This window comes from Ailuropoda melanoleuca, chromosome 1, assembly GCF_002007445.2.
Source record: "Ailuropoda melanoleuca isolate Jingjing chromosome 1, ASM200744v2, whole genome shotgun sequence".
Taxonomy (NCBI): domain Eukaryota; kingdom Metazoa; phylum Chordata; class Mammalia; order Carnivora; family Ursidae; genus Ailuropoda; species Ailuropoda melanoleuca.
In genome coordinates this window covers 100,204,499-100,220,506 of record NC_048218.1, presented here as the reverse complement: position 1 = coordinate 100,220,506, position 16,008 = coordinate 100,204,499, and the positions used below count along the sequence as shown (strand labels likewise).

Below are 16,008 nucleotides of genomic sequence, written 5' to 3'. Positions count from 1 at the left end.
CAAAATAGAAAACTTTTAACAATAGATGATCACAATAAGGTTTATAAGTATCAAAAGGATATGTTTTGGTTCTTTTAAAAGAGATATCTTCAGTCTCATGTCTCCACTTTCAGCAAAATTTTAAAATGCAACTTGATTGTATTCACTGTAAAAATAAAAGTTAGGGGGAAAATATAAAATCTGCATTAAAAACAAACACATGTACACAAAAAAATAAAAGCAAACAAAACATCTTAGCACTCCAACGACACTAAAATACCTTTCATACTGTTGGCATCAAATACATGGAAAGAAGAAAATGAGTCAGTGTGCAAATCCTGCCGAGGAGTGACTGGAAGCCTCGGGTTGGACTCCAGAGGTCCTCTACAATGGCCTGAAACAGTTCTACAAGTGCAGACCACCACTAAGTCTGAGCAGGTAAATAATGTCCAAAGGCTGTCCTGGGGCCAAAACAAAAGACTCTGTAAACTGGGAAGCCCTTAATGGCAGATCATTATTGTTCCTATTGAATGGTACATTAGAATAAATTCCCAAGGTCTAATCCAGGCATCAAGGCCTTAATTTTAATGGCCTCAATTCTGGAGCCCACATGTGAATATTATGACATCATCAATCTGAGGTTTACATTCTGTTGAAGGCAGATACACTGTCCAACAGTTATGGTTGCCATGGTGGCAATGTGAAAAATAAGTGAGTTACTTAAGGAAGAGGTAATAAATCTCTTATAAAAGTTATATAAAAATGACAATGTAATTGCCAAATAAAAATATGGAAAAAGAAGAGTAATACTCTCCCAAATAACCTTCAATAATAACCTTTATATCTTCAGATGATATAAATCAAATGGAGTTTCCTCAAAAAATTAAAAATAGAACTACCCTACAATCCAGTAATCACCCTACTGGTTATTTACCCAAAGAATACAAAAACACTAGTTCAAAAGGAAATATGTACCCCTATGTTCATTGCACCTTTATTTACAACAGCCAAATTATGGAAACAGCCCAAGTATAAATTGATAGATGGATAAAGAAGAGGAATATTAATCATCCATAAAGAAGAATGAATGCTTGCCATTTGCAACAACATGGATGGAAGTAGAGCATCATGCTAAGCAAAGTAAGTCAGAGAAAGATGAATACCATATGATCTCCCTCATATGTGGAACTTAAGAAACAAACAAAGGGAAAAAGAGAGAGAGAGGGACAAACCAAGAAACAGAGTCTTAACTATAAAGGACAAACTGATGATTATGGGGGGGGCAGAGGGGGGTGTGTGAAGTAGGTGATGAGGATTAAAGAGTACGCATCGAGATGAGCACTGAGTAATGTATAGAATTGTTGAATCACTATATTGTGTACCTGAAACTAATATAACCTTGTATGTTAACTATACTGGAATGAAAATTAAAAAAACATATAGGGGCACCTGGGTGGCTCAGTTGTTAAGCGTCTGCCTTCAGCTCAGGTCATGATCCCAGAGGTCTGGGATCGAGCCCCGCATCAGGCTCCCTGCTCAGCGGGAAGCCTGCTTCTCCCTCTCCCTCTGCCCCTACTTGTGTTCCCTCTCTCACTGTCTCTTTCTCTGTCAAATAAATAAAATCTTAAAAAAAAAAAAACAACTTATATATATATGTATAAATTGGGACGCCTGGGTGGCTCAGTCAGTTAAGCATCTGACTTTTGATTTCAGCTCAGGTAATGATTTCAGGGTCCTGGGATCCGGCCACAGGTGGAGCTCTACACTCAGCAGGGAATCTGCTTGAGATTCTTTCTCTCCCTCTCCCTCTGCCCCCCCCCCCGCTGCTCACTCTCTCTCAAGTAATAAATCTTTTTAAAAATTTTTTAAAAAATAAATTACAAATATATCTATATACATAGATATATACCAAGAAAATGCTAAATTGTCTGAACCTAATTTATAGTTTCAGAATTCTTTCTGAGTAATATCACTAACCTAAAAAGAAAAAAACAAATGAAAGTGTAATTAAAGGAAAAAAAAAAAAACCCTTCACTCAGTAGAAAATTACTGCTAACTACATCAAAGGAGATGCTGAGTATAGGTAAGTATTCCGTGGACCTCCCTTAGATAATTTCTCATTCTCCCAAATCCAAGAAGACTTTTAGATCAGCAAAGTGCTAAATACAGCTGTATTTCAAAGCACTTTTTACACTTATTCTGCTCATAAATTTGTTGGACTGAGTGGGGGTGGGGACTGTTAAAACCACAGACAAAAATCAGAAGTTTTATGGTCAACCAATATGCAATTAGGGTCAGAAACACTTCTCTCCCAGTTAGTTCACTTACGGAGATTTCTGTTCTTCTTCAAAAGTAAGAATCTATGTACAGTAGCCAGAGCAAGAATACGCTCTCTCCGAGGCACACCTTCCAGGGCTTACTTTTTGGTCCTTAGGAGCACCTTTAGCACCGTTCTCAAAACTCCCTTCTCCCTTCCATCAGACCTTCTCTAATTATAGGGGAGGAAAAAAAGCAAAAGTATTTACAAAATGCTGCTTTTTCACAATAATTCAAATTCACAAAGCTTATAAGGAGTTTAAAACAATAAAAGCAAACAAATTGGTGCTTCTGGAAATGACAACACAATTATATATATAAAATCTGAATATACAATTATAATCAGAAACTTAAAGATCTTTGGCAAAGGAATGATGTATCCTACATCAAAATACCTCAAACTGCTGAAATCCATGACAATTAGGAATAATTCCTCACCAAAGAAATTATAATCCCATATAAATAATAAAGGCAGTTTGGTTTTTATAAGAAAGGTATCTGCAACCATTCAGAACCTGGTGCCAAGGAATCAGAGCATGGCATTCCAACACTGAGAAGATTCTCCTGTGCTCAGAAAGATTTTCCCCCATACATCCTAGTTAGCTGAGATCGTCTGCGTGAAGGAAATGTGCATTCTGATGTGAGACTAGATAGTGTAATAGGGAAAAGGAGTACTAGAGCATAGCCAATTTGGGAAAATACAGAGCTGCCGGAGGACTGCATTGAGGCTTTTTTTCTGCCCAAAGCCACGGTCACCAAGGATCTGACCAGTCAATAGTATCTGGGGAGAGGGAGTGGCTAGGGTGGGGGAGATAATAATAAGAAAATCTCTACAGTATAGCTAACTTGATCTATTTTGCAATTCTATATGGGAAATAGATGGGAGCAGCTATGCCTTTACCACTGAAAATCATTGATGAACTGTTTTTGGTCCAGTATAGCTCAATATTTTGGGGGTTAAGAGGAAAAAATGTAAGGGATGCCTGAGTGGCTCAGTCTGTTAAGCGTCTGCCTTCAGCTCAGGTCACGAACCCAGGGTTCTCAGACTGAGTCCTGCATCAGGCGCCTTGCTCAGCAGGGAGCCTGCTTCTCCCTCTCCCTCTGCCTGCCACACCCCTGCTTGCACCGCGCTCTCTCTCTCTCTCTCTGTCAAATAAATAAATAAAATCTTTTTTAAAAAAGTAAAATTCAGATTCGAGTTTTCAATATTCATTTTATTATGTGTCAATTATACCAGATTTGAGAGAGAATATAGACATTGGTAATGATAAAGTAGGTTAAGACTGTGAAAGTAGGTATATGAGGTCAAGGAACTAAGAGGCCAGGGAATGGAATGGAATGATTTGTGGATATTAAATCACTGAGAATAATGACAATAATAGTGGTAGAGGATAAAGACAGCTAGCCAGGTGCTAAAAGATTCATTGAATGAGGAAAAATCGCAGAGATCTGCAGCTGACTGCAAAAAGACAGGATAGAGAATGGTTTAACCTGGTAGGACTTGTTTTAAAGGGACTAGGGAATTATAAAGAGGAAGAAAAAGATAATCAATTGTCCAGAAACATCAATGAGAAACAAGGCCTTTTGATACAGGGGATTCTGGGAGGCAAAACAGCCTCCACTTGAAGGGGCCATGGGGAAAGCAATTTCCTAATGAAACAACCAGATTTAAGTTAGACTACCAAGGTAAAGGGATCATTCAAAGTAAAGGTTGAGAACGCAGATTTGGCCAATGACATACTGTGAGTTCCAAAAGGTAGAGTGGTAGGATTTAGATGGGGAGTTTGGGATAAATGGTAGGAAATGGTAGAAACGGCTAGCTGTCCTCCAATATTTATTCATCCCTACTTCTGTGGTAGAAAATTCTGAATTTTTTCTGTACACCTAGAATAAAACTATGTTTCCCAGCTGCCCTGGAAATTAGGTGTGGCCACACAGGGCATTAACAATTCTGAAACCCATGTGGAGATAGTACAACATCATCAACCTAATGGCCCAATCTGGGATTTACATTCTGTGGTTAACCACAGCAGCAATATGAAAAGTAAATGAGTTACCTAAGGAAGCTATTTTATTAACTCTTATAAAAGTTTTATAAATCACAACATAATCGACAAATAAAAACTTGAAAAGAGTAACGCTCTTCATGCTGTCATCAAGGCCACGTATAAAACAGCAATAAAATAGAAGGAACCAAGATTCTTGACCTTGTGGAGAGTCACATCAGTCTCGTACCACCTATTCAGTGATAGAGAATAAAGTTTTATCATGTGTAAGTTACCATCATTAACAGCTAAACCTAATAACAAAGTAACACAGGGAATTGAATCTTTTTTTTTTTTTAAAGATTTTATTTATTTATTTGACAGAGATAGAGACAGCCAGTGAGAGAGGGAACACAAGCAGGGGGAGTGGGAGAGGAAGAAGCAGGCTCATAGCAGAGGAGCCTGATGTGGGGCTCGATCCCGCAACGCCGGGATCACGCCCTGAGCCGAAGGCAGACGCTTAACCGCTGTGCCACCCAGGCGCCCCGGGAATTGAATCTTGAATGTGGAGATTGAGGTAAACATGGCATGCTGGAATAGTCGGTCTCTCATGGTCTCTCATGGGAGGGTCGATAATAAATTTAAATTGTACCCTTCTTCCTGGAACTGCTCTCTTAGGTAGTTTTTTGCAGTGCTGATGCAGTTTTGCAAGGGAGGAAGAGGCAATCTTCCTAAGAGCACACGGAAGTCTGTGGGATTCCTTTTCAATCTGCTAGGGGTGTTAGGCTTTATTCTAATGGGCAGTTTAGGAAGGGAAAGGAATTGCAGAGTTACAGAGGGAATACATTTCAACCTTTTGTCCTAATTTTGCCAACCTGAATCTGTGGGCTCCGTTCTTGTACCTTCCCTATATCTACACTACTGCCATGGTGGTATCACCCAGTTTCATGGCTTAATATAAATTCAAACATATTGACTACATAGTGCAACTTCTAATGTCATATCTCCAGTTCAGACCTCTCCACTGAACCTGACTTTGATATCTAACTGATTATTTGACAACTCATCTGAATATCTAATAGACCTCTCAAACTTGAGATCCAAATCAAACCTCTGATCTTTCCTCTAACTTTGCTCCTTTCATAGCCTTACCCATCTCAGTAAATGGTAATTCCTTTCTTGATTGCACAGGCCAATAATTAGAATTAGAATTAGAATTACCACTGACTCTTCCTTCTCTCAAATACCAAATACAACTTTAAAAAATCAAAACTTTTACGCTCTGTCTTCAGAATATCTGATTTTTGTCACCCCCACTGTTATGACCCCAGTTCAAGATGCTATCATTTTTAACTTGGATATGATAGCCTCCTAATTGGCCTCTAACTCCTCATTATCTATGCTCACCACAGCAGCCAAAGTGACTGTTTTAAAATAGATCATGGCACTTCTTTGCTCAAAATGGCTTCCTTATAATGGCTTCCTATCTCAGTCAGAGTTAAAACAAACTTTTGCAACAGTGTTCAAAGCTTTTATTAATCTGGATTCCTCTATTATAATGGTTAATTTTATGTGTCAACCTGGCTACACAACAGTGCCCAGTTATTTGGGCTAGTCTAAATGTTGCTGTAAATGTATTTTTTAGAAGTGATTAACATTTATAATCAGTCAACTTACAGTAAAGCAGATTTCCTTGCATATCGTGAGTGGGCTCCATCTAATCAGTTGAAGTCCTTATGAGGAAAGACCACAGTTTCCTAAAGAAGGAATTCTGCCTCCAGACTGCAACACAGAAATTTTGCCTGAGTTTCCGTTTTTTGGACTCAAGACTACAACATCAACTCTTCTTTCTCTGGAAAGCCCTAATATACCCTAATATTCTCTGACTCCACCTTATTCCAATCTCTCTTCACTCAAACTGCTCCAAACACATAAACCTCTTCTTCTTCTAACGTACTAAGAATGCTCCTGCCTCAGGGCCCTTGAACTTGTATTCTTTGCCGGAAATCCCTGCCCCCAGAGAGCTGCACGGCTTACTTCTCTTCCCTCCTTTACATCTTCCCCCCAAATTCACCTTCTCAGTAAAGCCTTCCCCGTATACCCTATTTAAGGCCATCTGCCATACTACACACTTTATTTACCGTTCCCCTTTCTCAAATGTAAGCTTCCTAAGTGCAAGAATTTTTGTCTATTTTGTTCATTCCTATATTCTCTGCAACTAGAACCATCCTTGCATACTCTAAAACGGAATCAGCAAGCATAGGTCATGAGTGTAGAAGTTAAAGGTACATAAGTGTACATATAAAGGTATTTAAGTATAGAGGTTAACGGAAGAAATAGAATAGAAGCTACAAAGTAGGGTAGACCTCAGTATGTTTCGGGACAAAAGAGAAGGAATCAGTGGAGAGAGACAGATTGGCCACCTATAGAAGCAGAGGATATCTAAGACAACGTGGTCACCCACGAAGTCATTTGATCGAGGGCACTGATAAACGTATAAATGAACAGTTCACAGAAACATAAATACGGATGGTCAGTGGGCAATCAAAAACATGAAACAATGCTTAGCCTCAATTATAATTAAAGAAATGAAAACTAAAACAACTAGATACCATTTTTCTGTTATCAGAGTGGTTAAATGCAAAATACCAAGAACCCAGTGCTGGCATATGGAGAAACAGATACTCGCATACATTACTGAAGGGCAGGTAAATTGCTGCTAATGGTCATTTATTCTTTTGTTCTCCACCCCAAAGCTTTGACTGCCTTTCCTATACTTGGGGAATCCCCTATCTTATGAGTCCTTTGCCCACTACAAGAAGCATTATTTCCTCGCTAACCTTCCTTATAGCTAGACAGAGGCAAGTAGCCTAGGCTCTGCCAATCTGACACATCTGTGCTATAATTTGAGTTAGAAGCTACAGATTCGGTGGAAGCATTGTATAAGGAATCTACCCTGGGAAGAATTTCTAGTCATAGGAACTTATCATATACATACAAATGTACATCAAGATACATATGCAACTACATAAGCCTGTTTATTACAGAGCTCTGTATAGTTCCACCAAAAATTTAAATGTTCATCATAGATGACACACTCAGGTTGTGGATAGATGTGTTTATAATGTGGAACGGAGTTAGATGTGTTTATAATGTGGAACGGAGTTAGAACCAAGGAACTAGAATTAAGAACTAATTTTAAGAATTAGGCTTAACATTATGCTAATTGAAATAATCCAGTCACAAAAGGACAAATTATGTATATTCCACTCCTATGAGGTATTACAGTAGTCAAATTCATAGAGACAGAAAGCAGAGCGGTGGTTGCCAGGGGCTAGGGGCAAGGAGGAGGAAGAATGGGGAGTTATTCTTTAATGGGTACGGAATTTCAGTTCTGCATGGTGAAAAGAGTTCTGTGGATAGATGGAGGGGATAGTAGTACAATAATATAAATAAACTTAATGCCACTGAACTGTACACTTAAAAATGGTTAAATGGTTCACAAAAAAAGAAAAAAAACAATTAGATTCAAGAATTAAAACTAAGAGGGGAGTGTGGGTGGCTCAGTCAGTTGAGCATCTGACTCCTGATCTCAGGGTCGTGAGATAGGCCGGAGTTGGGCTCCTATTAATGCAGCATCCGCTTGAGATTCTCTCCCTCTCTTCCTCTCCCTGCTCGCACTCTCTCTTTCTCTCTCTCAAATAAATAAATAAATAATAAAATATTTTTAAAACAGAATTAAAACTAAGAGGTAGAAGCACTAACAAGGCAAGACAAATTTTAAGCAGGAAAGAAGAAGGTATAACTTATCAACTTATAGATAAGAAATAGCAGACAAGCCTCAGGAGTGAGAAAGAATGTGAAGAACAGATAAATCACAAGAGCTAGATCATAAGTACATTTATACCAAGTTCTGTCTGGGTCATTTGCATATTGGTTAGCCCTTGGGTATTGATATTAAAATTAATGGCTTGCTTATGCCTACCCCAGGCCCTATTTTTAAAAGTGCAATTTTTATGTACAGTTTTCTAAACTGACAGTTCTGACTGGACTCCTATGACACTTTCCCAGAAGAGCAAGGAGGGAGAGGCAGGCAGATCTTTTACTCAGGTTGTCCCATCATAAAATCACTTGCAGACTAGAGCTGGGATCTCTTGCATGTGAGAGAGGCAGGCTCACCATTTCCAGAGACAGATTCAAAGGCATAATAAGCAAAAGAAACAGGCTTGCAAATGGCTATATAGTTCAATTACCGAAGACCTCCAACCCCATCCCACACCAATGCCTCTATGCATTTGCTAAAGTATATGTATACGCTGTGGTATTTACATTTCCCTGCAGTTCTAGCCGTGATTATATCTAGAACTTGCTAACCAGACGTTTAATATTATTTTTGCTTGCTGTATTTATAATCCTTTTGCAGTATGGCCTAATAAATTCTAGCCAGTAAACCATAAGATTTTCAAATCTCAAATAAGGAGTCATCTTTAATTCATCCTTTTAATTCATCAACTAGCATAAAAGCAACACACTCAACAATATGCTAGAATGCTGTGCAACTATTTAAAAAAATGAGATGGGAGCGCCTGGGTGGCTCAGTCGGTTAAGCGGCTGCCTTTACCTCAGGTCACGATTCCAGGGTCCCGGGATCGAGTCCTACATTGGGCTCCCTGCTCAGTGGGGAGCCTGCTTCTCCCTCTCCCTCTGCCTGCCACTCCCCCTGCTTGTGCTCTCTCTCTCTCACTCCCTGTAAAATAAATAATAAAATCTTTTTTAAAAAATAAATGAAAACTTAAAAATGAATCTGTGTGTTGAATCTGTATGTACTGATATAAAAAGATGCCTGTAATGTTAAACGACAAAAGCAAAGTATATGGCAGTATAATATAAAACAATCCTTTCTGTGTAAATAAAAAGGGATATATATTTAAGCTAGAAGATTCTAAAACACTTTTCTGGGAAGATATGCAAGACAATGGAGACCTTTGTGAGGGCAGATGCACTGGGATGAGAAGGGAAGGTTTTAATTATCGTTTTATGTTTCCGTACCATTTGAAGTTGTTCATGGTATTTTATTTATCTATACATTTGTATATTTAGTACAGGATTATCTGAGGAATAGGATTATGCCCAATTTTGTTTTCTTTCTTTATGCATTTCTGCATTTGAAAAAACCTAATAAATGTTATTTTTCTCATAGGATCACCATTCTCATTCTCTTCAGTCTCTACTGCACTTGACCCCCTTCTTATTAAAACTTTAACCTACTGATCTTCCAGACATTGTATTCTGTTTTCTTCCTTATATAAAATGGGTCTAATAATACCTACTTCACAGGCTGGTTATGATAATTAAATGTGTGTAAAATGTCCAGTAAAGTGCCTGAAACATAGTAAGAATTAAGTAATCATTAGCTATTCATAGTGAAAATTGGTATTCTTGTCACTCTACATATATTCACTCTTCCTAGCTACAAAGAAGTTTTCTCTTTGGAACACCCACTTCCCCCACTTTTAGCCCAGGTGGCTTCAGTGAAGCCAGCACGAGAGAGACTTAAGCCAATTAGAACATTCTGTTCCCTTAGCGCAGAGACTGTTTCACAGGTGGCCCAGGACTTTTATTCAAATAAATGATGAGGAAGAAAAACTTTCCTTTTTCTCAAGACAATTTAGGTTAGGTTTTCTGTTATCTATAATCTAGAATGCTCCCCGAGACATTACTATAATTATTTCTTCTTTCTAGAGTCTAAGAATGGACATTTTCTGGTGCTATCCTCCTTTACAACCTTAAAAAAACTAATCTGTTTTTATGTTTCAACCATTCATATAGTACCGTCTCATCCTATTTTCTTTCCTAAGCTATATTCTTTGCCTCTGCTCCCACTGGTACATCTTTCCTAATCCCGACCTACATGAATAAAAGCAAACTCATTTTATAAAATAGTGTTTCCCCAAAACACTATTCCACTTCCTTACTTCCTATTTTTTCTGTGTTAAGACAGGTGAGAATTTCAGAGCACCTGGGTGGCTCAGCTGGTTAAGCGTCTACCTTCAGCTCAGGTCAGATCCCAGGGTCCTGGGATAGAGCCCTGCATCAGACTCCCTGCCCAGCGGGGAGCCTGTTTCTCTCTCTCCCTCTGCTGCTCCTCGAGGCTGCTTGTACTCTCTCTCTGTCAATACATAAAATCTTAAAAAAAAAAAAAAAAAAGATAGGTGAGAATTTCAATAACATTCATATACTAATATATAATATAATGTATAATGTATTTAAGTACATATTATATGGATGCATATATGTGTAATATGTGTATGTGCAACATGTAAAATGTATAATATGTAAATGTATAATAACATTATCAAGAGGAATATTCATTACTATCTGTCCTGTTCTATAGCCAATTTGTTAATCTCTTTTTTTAAGATTTTATTTTTAAGTAATCTCTACACCCAATGTGGGGCTCGAACCCACAACCCTGAGATCAAGAGTTTCATATTCTACCAACTGAGCCAGCCAAGTGCCCCAACCAATTTATTAATCTTGAACAACATTCTCTAAGTATTTATTCATTACTTATATAAATTCGTGTTTATTCATTTTTATTAGTTAATATCTGATTAATCCAAATACTTGCAATTAACTAAAAACTTGAATAATATTTTTAAAGATTAATCCACAAATCTAATATCAGACTGTATGAAATGTTGAAACCACATCAGCAGACAAAAAAAATATATTATGATGATGACAAAACTTAGGTGTGTACTTGAATTGCAAATGTGGATTTGAATTCTAATTCCAATTATTCTCTGTCAATTTATTTTTATTTCTTCCTATGTGGTACAATTTCATTTTTAAAATGTAAAAAGTGAGAGTTCTCTTTTTGGACTGCCTGAAATTACACATAATGGCTGTTAGTAGATTATTTTGGATCAGAAAGATTAGACTTGATTATACAAAAGATTAGACTTGATTATACATTCCCAAATAACTGTAAATTAGTCCATCCCAATCTGACCAGCTTCTTTTTATAATTAAACTCTGTTATTTTCATGAGAAGTATCCAAAGTATTGGAAGGGATCAGTTAAGCCTTTTTTCTTGTGATCCTAATCTCTTCTCAAATCACTTCTTCACTTATGCTAAGTGTTCTACTTTCACTTTAGATTTAGTCTACTCTGCAGCTGTTTGTTATAAATGTCTTTTCTACATTGTACAACCTGGTTAGCATTTTTGAAAATATTTGTTCTGAGTGGAGCAAGGTTACGTTCAACTAAATCTAAATCTATAGGTCACTTAATTGATTTATTGAAATTACATTTCTTTCTCAACTGTCATTAAGACCTACTGCTATTTATAGCAATCATCAAAGGCAGTAAAACTAGGGATTATCTGTAACTTGTTTTACTTTCTTTCCCCTCATCACTAGTTCAGGATTCAACAACAAAGAATAGTATCTGACTGACTTTAGGTATTCAGACTCTTAACCATTAAAATCTACAAAAGCTATAGATTTTTCCCCCAAATATGCCTGGATTTTTTTCCATTCTACTGTGTCGGCACTTCTTCCACATGGAGGACTGTACAGTAATAATCCAATACAGTCGTGTCTGATATAAATCTTTTTCCTCTTTAACACATTCCACTTAACTACCTTTTTTTTTTTTTTTAACCAAGTTACTCCTTAGCTCAAAATTTTTCTAGGGTTTTCTCCATATCATATCTAACATCCTAAGTCTGGCTTTCAAGACCCTTCATAAGCTGACTTTCTAACTTGACATCCCATTATTCATCCTTAGCACATGCCCTAATAAGGTGTAATATCAAATGCTTAGCATGCATGCTAGACAATTATAAACAATAGTATGAGACAAGCATTATACACTGATTTTATAATAAATATTCTCAGAGATTGATAAATTGAGTAAATTGTCCAAGCATATAGCTAAAAAAATGATGGGATTTGGGATTTTGTTATGTTACATCTTTCTACTACATTGTCTCCATGACCCTTATACACCACTTAATTTGGTCTAGTCTTTGCTTTTTCCATGGTTGATATCTCTCCAACTCAGGTTTTGTAGTGTTTTACAAACTTTGAAAATTCAAGATTCCAGAAGATTTCAAAGAGAATCACTACATTTTCTTGATATGCCTACCAGCCAATAATTTTTTTCCTTGAGTTTTACTGTCTGTAGTTTGTCTTATGAAAACAGTAATTTGTTTTCAACTTTAAAAATAAAGACATTATTGGGTGATGGGCATTAAAGAGGGCACTTGATGTAATGAGCACTGGGTGTTATATGAAGCTGATGAATCACTAAATTCTGCCCCTGAAACTAATAATACACTAGATGTTAACTAACTTGAATTTAAACAAAAATAAATAAATAAATGTGTGTTATAGTACTGAGTCAGTGTTCCTGCAAACCTCGCCAGTCCCTGAACCTCACCAAATTCTTACAGTTGGCAGGGAGTGTCCTCCACATCTCTCTTGAGAATCACTGAACCTGACTTTATGCTCTTGGGGCAAGATTCATACTACTTACTTAGAATGTCAATATAAATTCATTTATAAAGCAGATTTATCAGTGCTTTACCATGACAGGCCCTAGGTATACGAAGGTTAAAGGGGGGGAAAAAAAGCTCCCAGTTCTCAGTGTCAATTACGTAAGTGTTGCTGAATAAATAATTATTGGAGGTAGTCAAATCAACCAATGGTTAACATAATAGGGGATTAGGACCACATCTAAGAATGTAATCAAAGTTCTGGGAAAACTAACTCCCCAGAAAAATGCACAAACACACAGAATTCCGTTTACGGTTTCAGCGGGGGCAGGGGATAGTATTAGGAACTCCACTGAATCTCAATCACCTTACCACCAGGATCACAGACTTCAGGTTAAAAATCGACTAACAAGGGGCGCCTGAGTGGCTCAGTCGTTAGGCGTCTGCCTTTGGCTCAGGGCGTGATCCCGGGGTCCTGGGATCAAGCCCCACGTCAGGCTCCTCCGCTAGGAGCCTGCTTCTCCCTCTCCTACTCCCCCTGCTTGTGTTCCCTCCCTCACTGGCTGTCTCTCTCTCTGTCAATAAATAAATAAAATCTTTAAAAAAAATCGACTAACAAAACTTAAGTTCTCTTGGCACAGGAATACTTGCTTAATAATCCTGACTATGCCTTGCACAGTGCAACGTACTCAAAAGTTAAATATTTTCCGACCAATAATTTTTCTTATTACGAAAACCAGACGACATCGACAAATCATTTCTTCCATTACGGAATCTTTCAATCAAATGATTTTAAGAGCCCGAAATCCCCTTTCACTAGTGACACTTATGACCTAACACCAATAAATTCTAAATTATTTTGCTATTCACATATAGACTATACAATCATTCACCAGTCCAGGTTTTCTGTTCTTCTTGTCTTTCTACCCCTTCCAAACTCGGGGCTTCCTGCTTCGCATCCCAAAAGCTACATCCAAAGCCCCACTGCCTCCAGGGAGATGGAAAATAACTGATGCTCTATACCGCATACACTTAAAGCAGGTAAGGCGGGGTCCATTGATGGCCACAATTTCCAAACCCCTTCCTCACCACATCCAGAGGTGAAGAGATTTACCTTAAGTTCCAGGTAAGCAGTGGCGATTGCTCCCACAGAGCTAGGACCAGTTACCAAGAAGCCTCCCGACCTCCCTGTCACCATAGTGAGCTACGCACACTCCCTCTTCTCGCGATACTTCCCCGCCGCGGGTCACCCAAACCCGCCTCCTCTTTAAGGGACGTTAGTGGATGACTGAGCCCTTCTTCAGCTGTGGGTGGAGCCCTAGTGGTTTTTGCCTCTTGTTCAACACTCTCCAGATTGGTTTTTTTTTTTTTAATATCTTTATAAGAGTGCTGCCGTAGGCCTCCGGCAAAACAGTGCTACGCTCTGCTTTTTCACTTAGTATAAACGTGCCCTGCCGCCAGGATCCCGCCAGGAGTTTGCGCATGCGTGTAAGCGACCAGAAGATGGCGGTGGTAATCGCCGCATTTTTTTCAAATTAGTGGTTCCCAGAAAGCACTGCGCGCATTTGTAACGAATTTCCGTTCGAGTTTGTATTTTAGGCGCCATTTTCGAGTGAAGGACCCGGAGCCGAAACACCGGTAGGAGCGGGGGTGCTGTACAACGGTTTCCAGCTTTGGTGTGAGTGGACTGCCCCGCAGGTAAAGTACTTATTTTCCTGATCAGGGTGTCATAGTCTTACTTCCTGCTCCGTCTGCGGGCGCCTGGAAAGTAGAGGCCTTGAGCTGGAGCAGCCGAAGTCCGCTCTGGGCTGAGGCTGCCGCCGGGAGATTTCTTTCGCTGTCACCCCTCCCCCCCCGGCCGCCTCCCGGCAGTCGGGACTCCCGCGCGCTTCTCGCGGGCGCCACTTCTCTGAGCTACTTGAGCGTCTCTCGGCGGGGGTGCGGGGGACGCGGACTCTAAGCCTCACGGATCTCTTCTCAGAAATCCTGGTCTCTGTCGGGGAAAGGGCGTCTCCCCTGCCCCGGCCCCCTGACCTTCTCTCTTCTCCCAAGGGACTAATCACCAGATCTGAGCCCTTACTGGTGACCTTTTGTAGTTTATTGTCCAACGAGATTCCTCAGCGGGCCCCGGAGGGACAAACCCCGCCACTCCAAGATGATTGAACTGGAACAGGCGCTGCCCATGTCTGATTTGGAAGTCGGGAGTGGTCGACCCTCGTCTCCGGCTGCCTTTCCGGGTCGGACGGTAGCGAGGAGACCTGGAAGCCCCCGGGCGGTCAACGGCGCCAAGAGCTAAATGGCGGGGAAAGCGGGCGGCGAGTCGCCCGTTAGTCTTATTAGCCACTCTACGAAGAGTTGATAGTCCCCCGAACCTAAAGCTAATAGAACTCTTCTCACAAAGTCTGTGCGCTTGCTTCCCTAACCCCAACAGCGTGGGAATGTCAGTTAATGTCGGCGTAAAGGATTTATTTCGTTAGGAAATTAAAGGATAAGATTCTTACACCCTTCTACTGTGGGAGGACGGGGGTGGGGGGCATTAAGAAAATAAAAAGAACTTAAGTAGTTCTATCCTTGTTTGATAACCAGGCACGTCTAGGTTTTCCCACTTGTTCGGACTTAAAACGAATCCCGCCTTTTTGGCGCTTGGGTTTTTTGTGCTTTCTTTACCGAGCACCCGCTGGCGTCGAGCGGCGTTTTTTAAACGGGGCTCTCGGAAACGGGCGGACGGATTTGACCCCCGAGTGGGATGGGGTGGGGGCTGAACTCATCCGACGCGGGCGCCGGCGGGGAATGTACCGCTACGGTTCTGCGGCCCGGCGGGCTGACTTGCTCCTGGCTCTCCCCCGGCCCCAGCGACCATGCCCCGTAAAGGCACCCAACCTTCCACCGCCCGGCGCAGAAGGGAAGAGCCGCCGCAGTCCCCGGACGGCACCAGTAGCGACGCGGAGCCGGAACCCCCGCCCGGGCGCGCGGGCAGCCCGACTGCTGCTACCGCAGGTGAGTACCGCCGCGACTCCGCAGGAAAACGCGCTGGGAGACCAGGGTGGGTCCGCGCCCAACCCGGGACTGGCTGGTGTTTGGGGGCGCGGAGGTGAGGGGCTGCGGAGTTGACGTCTGTAGATCGCGTATCGGTCCCGTAGAGCCGCTCAAGAAAGCGATTTGGCAGTTTTCAGAGATCGGAGTCTTCGTGCAATTTCGGTGTAACGGTGCTGGAGGGGATTGGGG

At 40.3% G+C, this 16,008-nt stretch overlaps 2 protein-coding genes across 11 annotated transcripts in view; one reads left to right on the top strand and one right to left on the bottom strand.

Annotated features, from left to right (window-relative positions):
- IFT80 (intraflagellar transport 80) overlaps positions 1-14,043 on the bottom strand; it is a 123,146-nt gene extending 109,103 nt beyond the window's left edge. Inside the window, exons 1-5 of one of the 9 annotated variants that reach the window (XM_034663725.1) lie at positions 13,898-14,039; positions 5,958-6,062; positions 2,308-2,467; positions 260-440; positions 63-145 (exon numbers count right to left, since the gene is read on the bottom strand). In XM_034663725.1, coding sequence (XP_034519616.1) covers positions 63-99 — 37 coding nt within the window. In that variant the 5' untranslated portion in view covers positions 100-145; positions 260-440; positions 2,308-2,467; positions 5,958-6,062; positions 13,898-14,039. The other 8 variants (XM_034663704.1, XM_034663714.1, XM_034663709.1 and 5 more) reach the window with 8 other exon arrangements.
- Positions 14,044-14,344: 301 nt separating this feature from the next.
- Positions 14,345-16,008, top strand: part of SMC4 (structural maintenance of chromosomes 4) — a 36,712-nt gene continuing 35,048 nt past the window's right edge. The window contains exons 1-2 of one of the 2 annotated variants that reach the window (XM_034663698.1): positions 14,345-14,481; positions 15,637-15,780. In XM_034663698.1, the coding sequence (XP_034519589.1) occupies positions 15,642-15,780 (139 nt within the window). In that variant the 5' untranslated portion in view covers positions 14,345-14,481; positions 15,637-15,641. The remainder of the gene's footprint in view (positions 14,482-15,636; positions 15,781-16,008) is intronic. The other variant, XM_002930463.4, reaches the window with a different exon arrangement.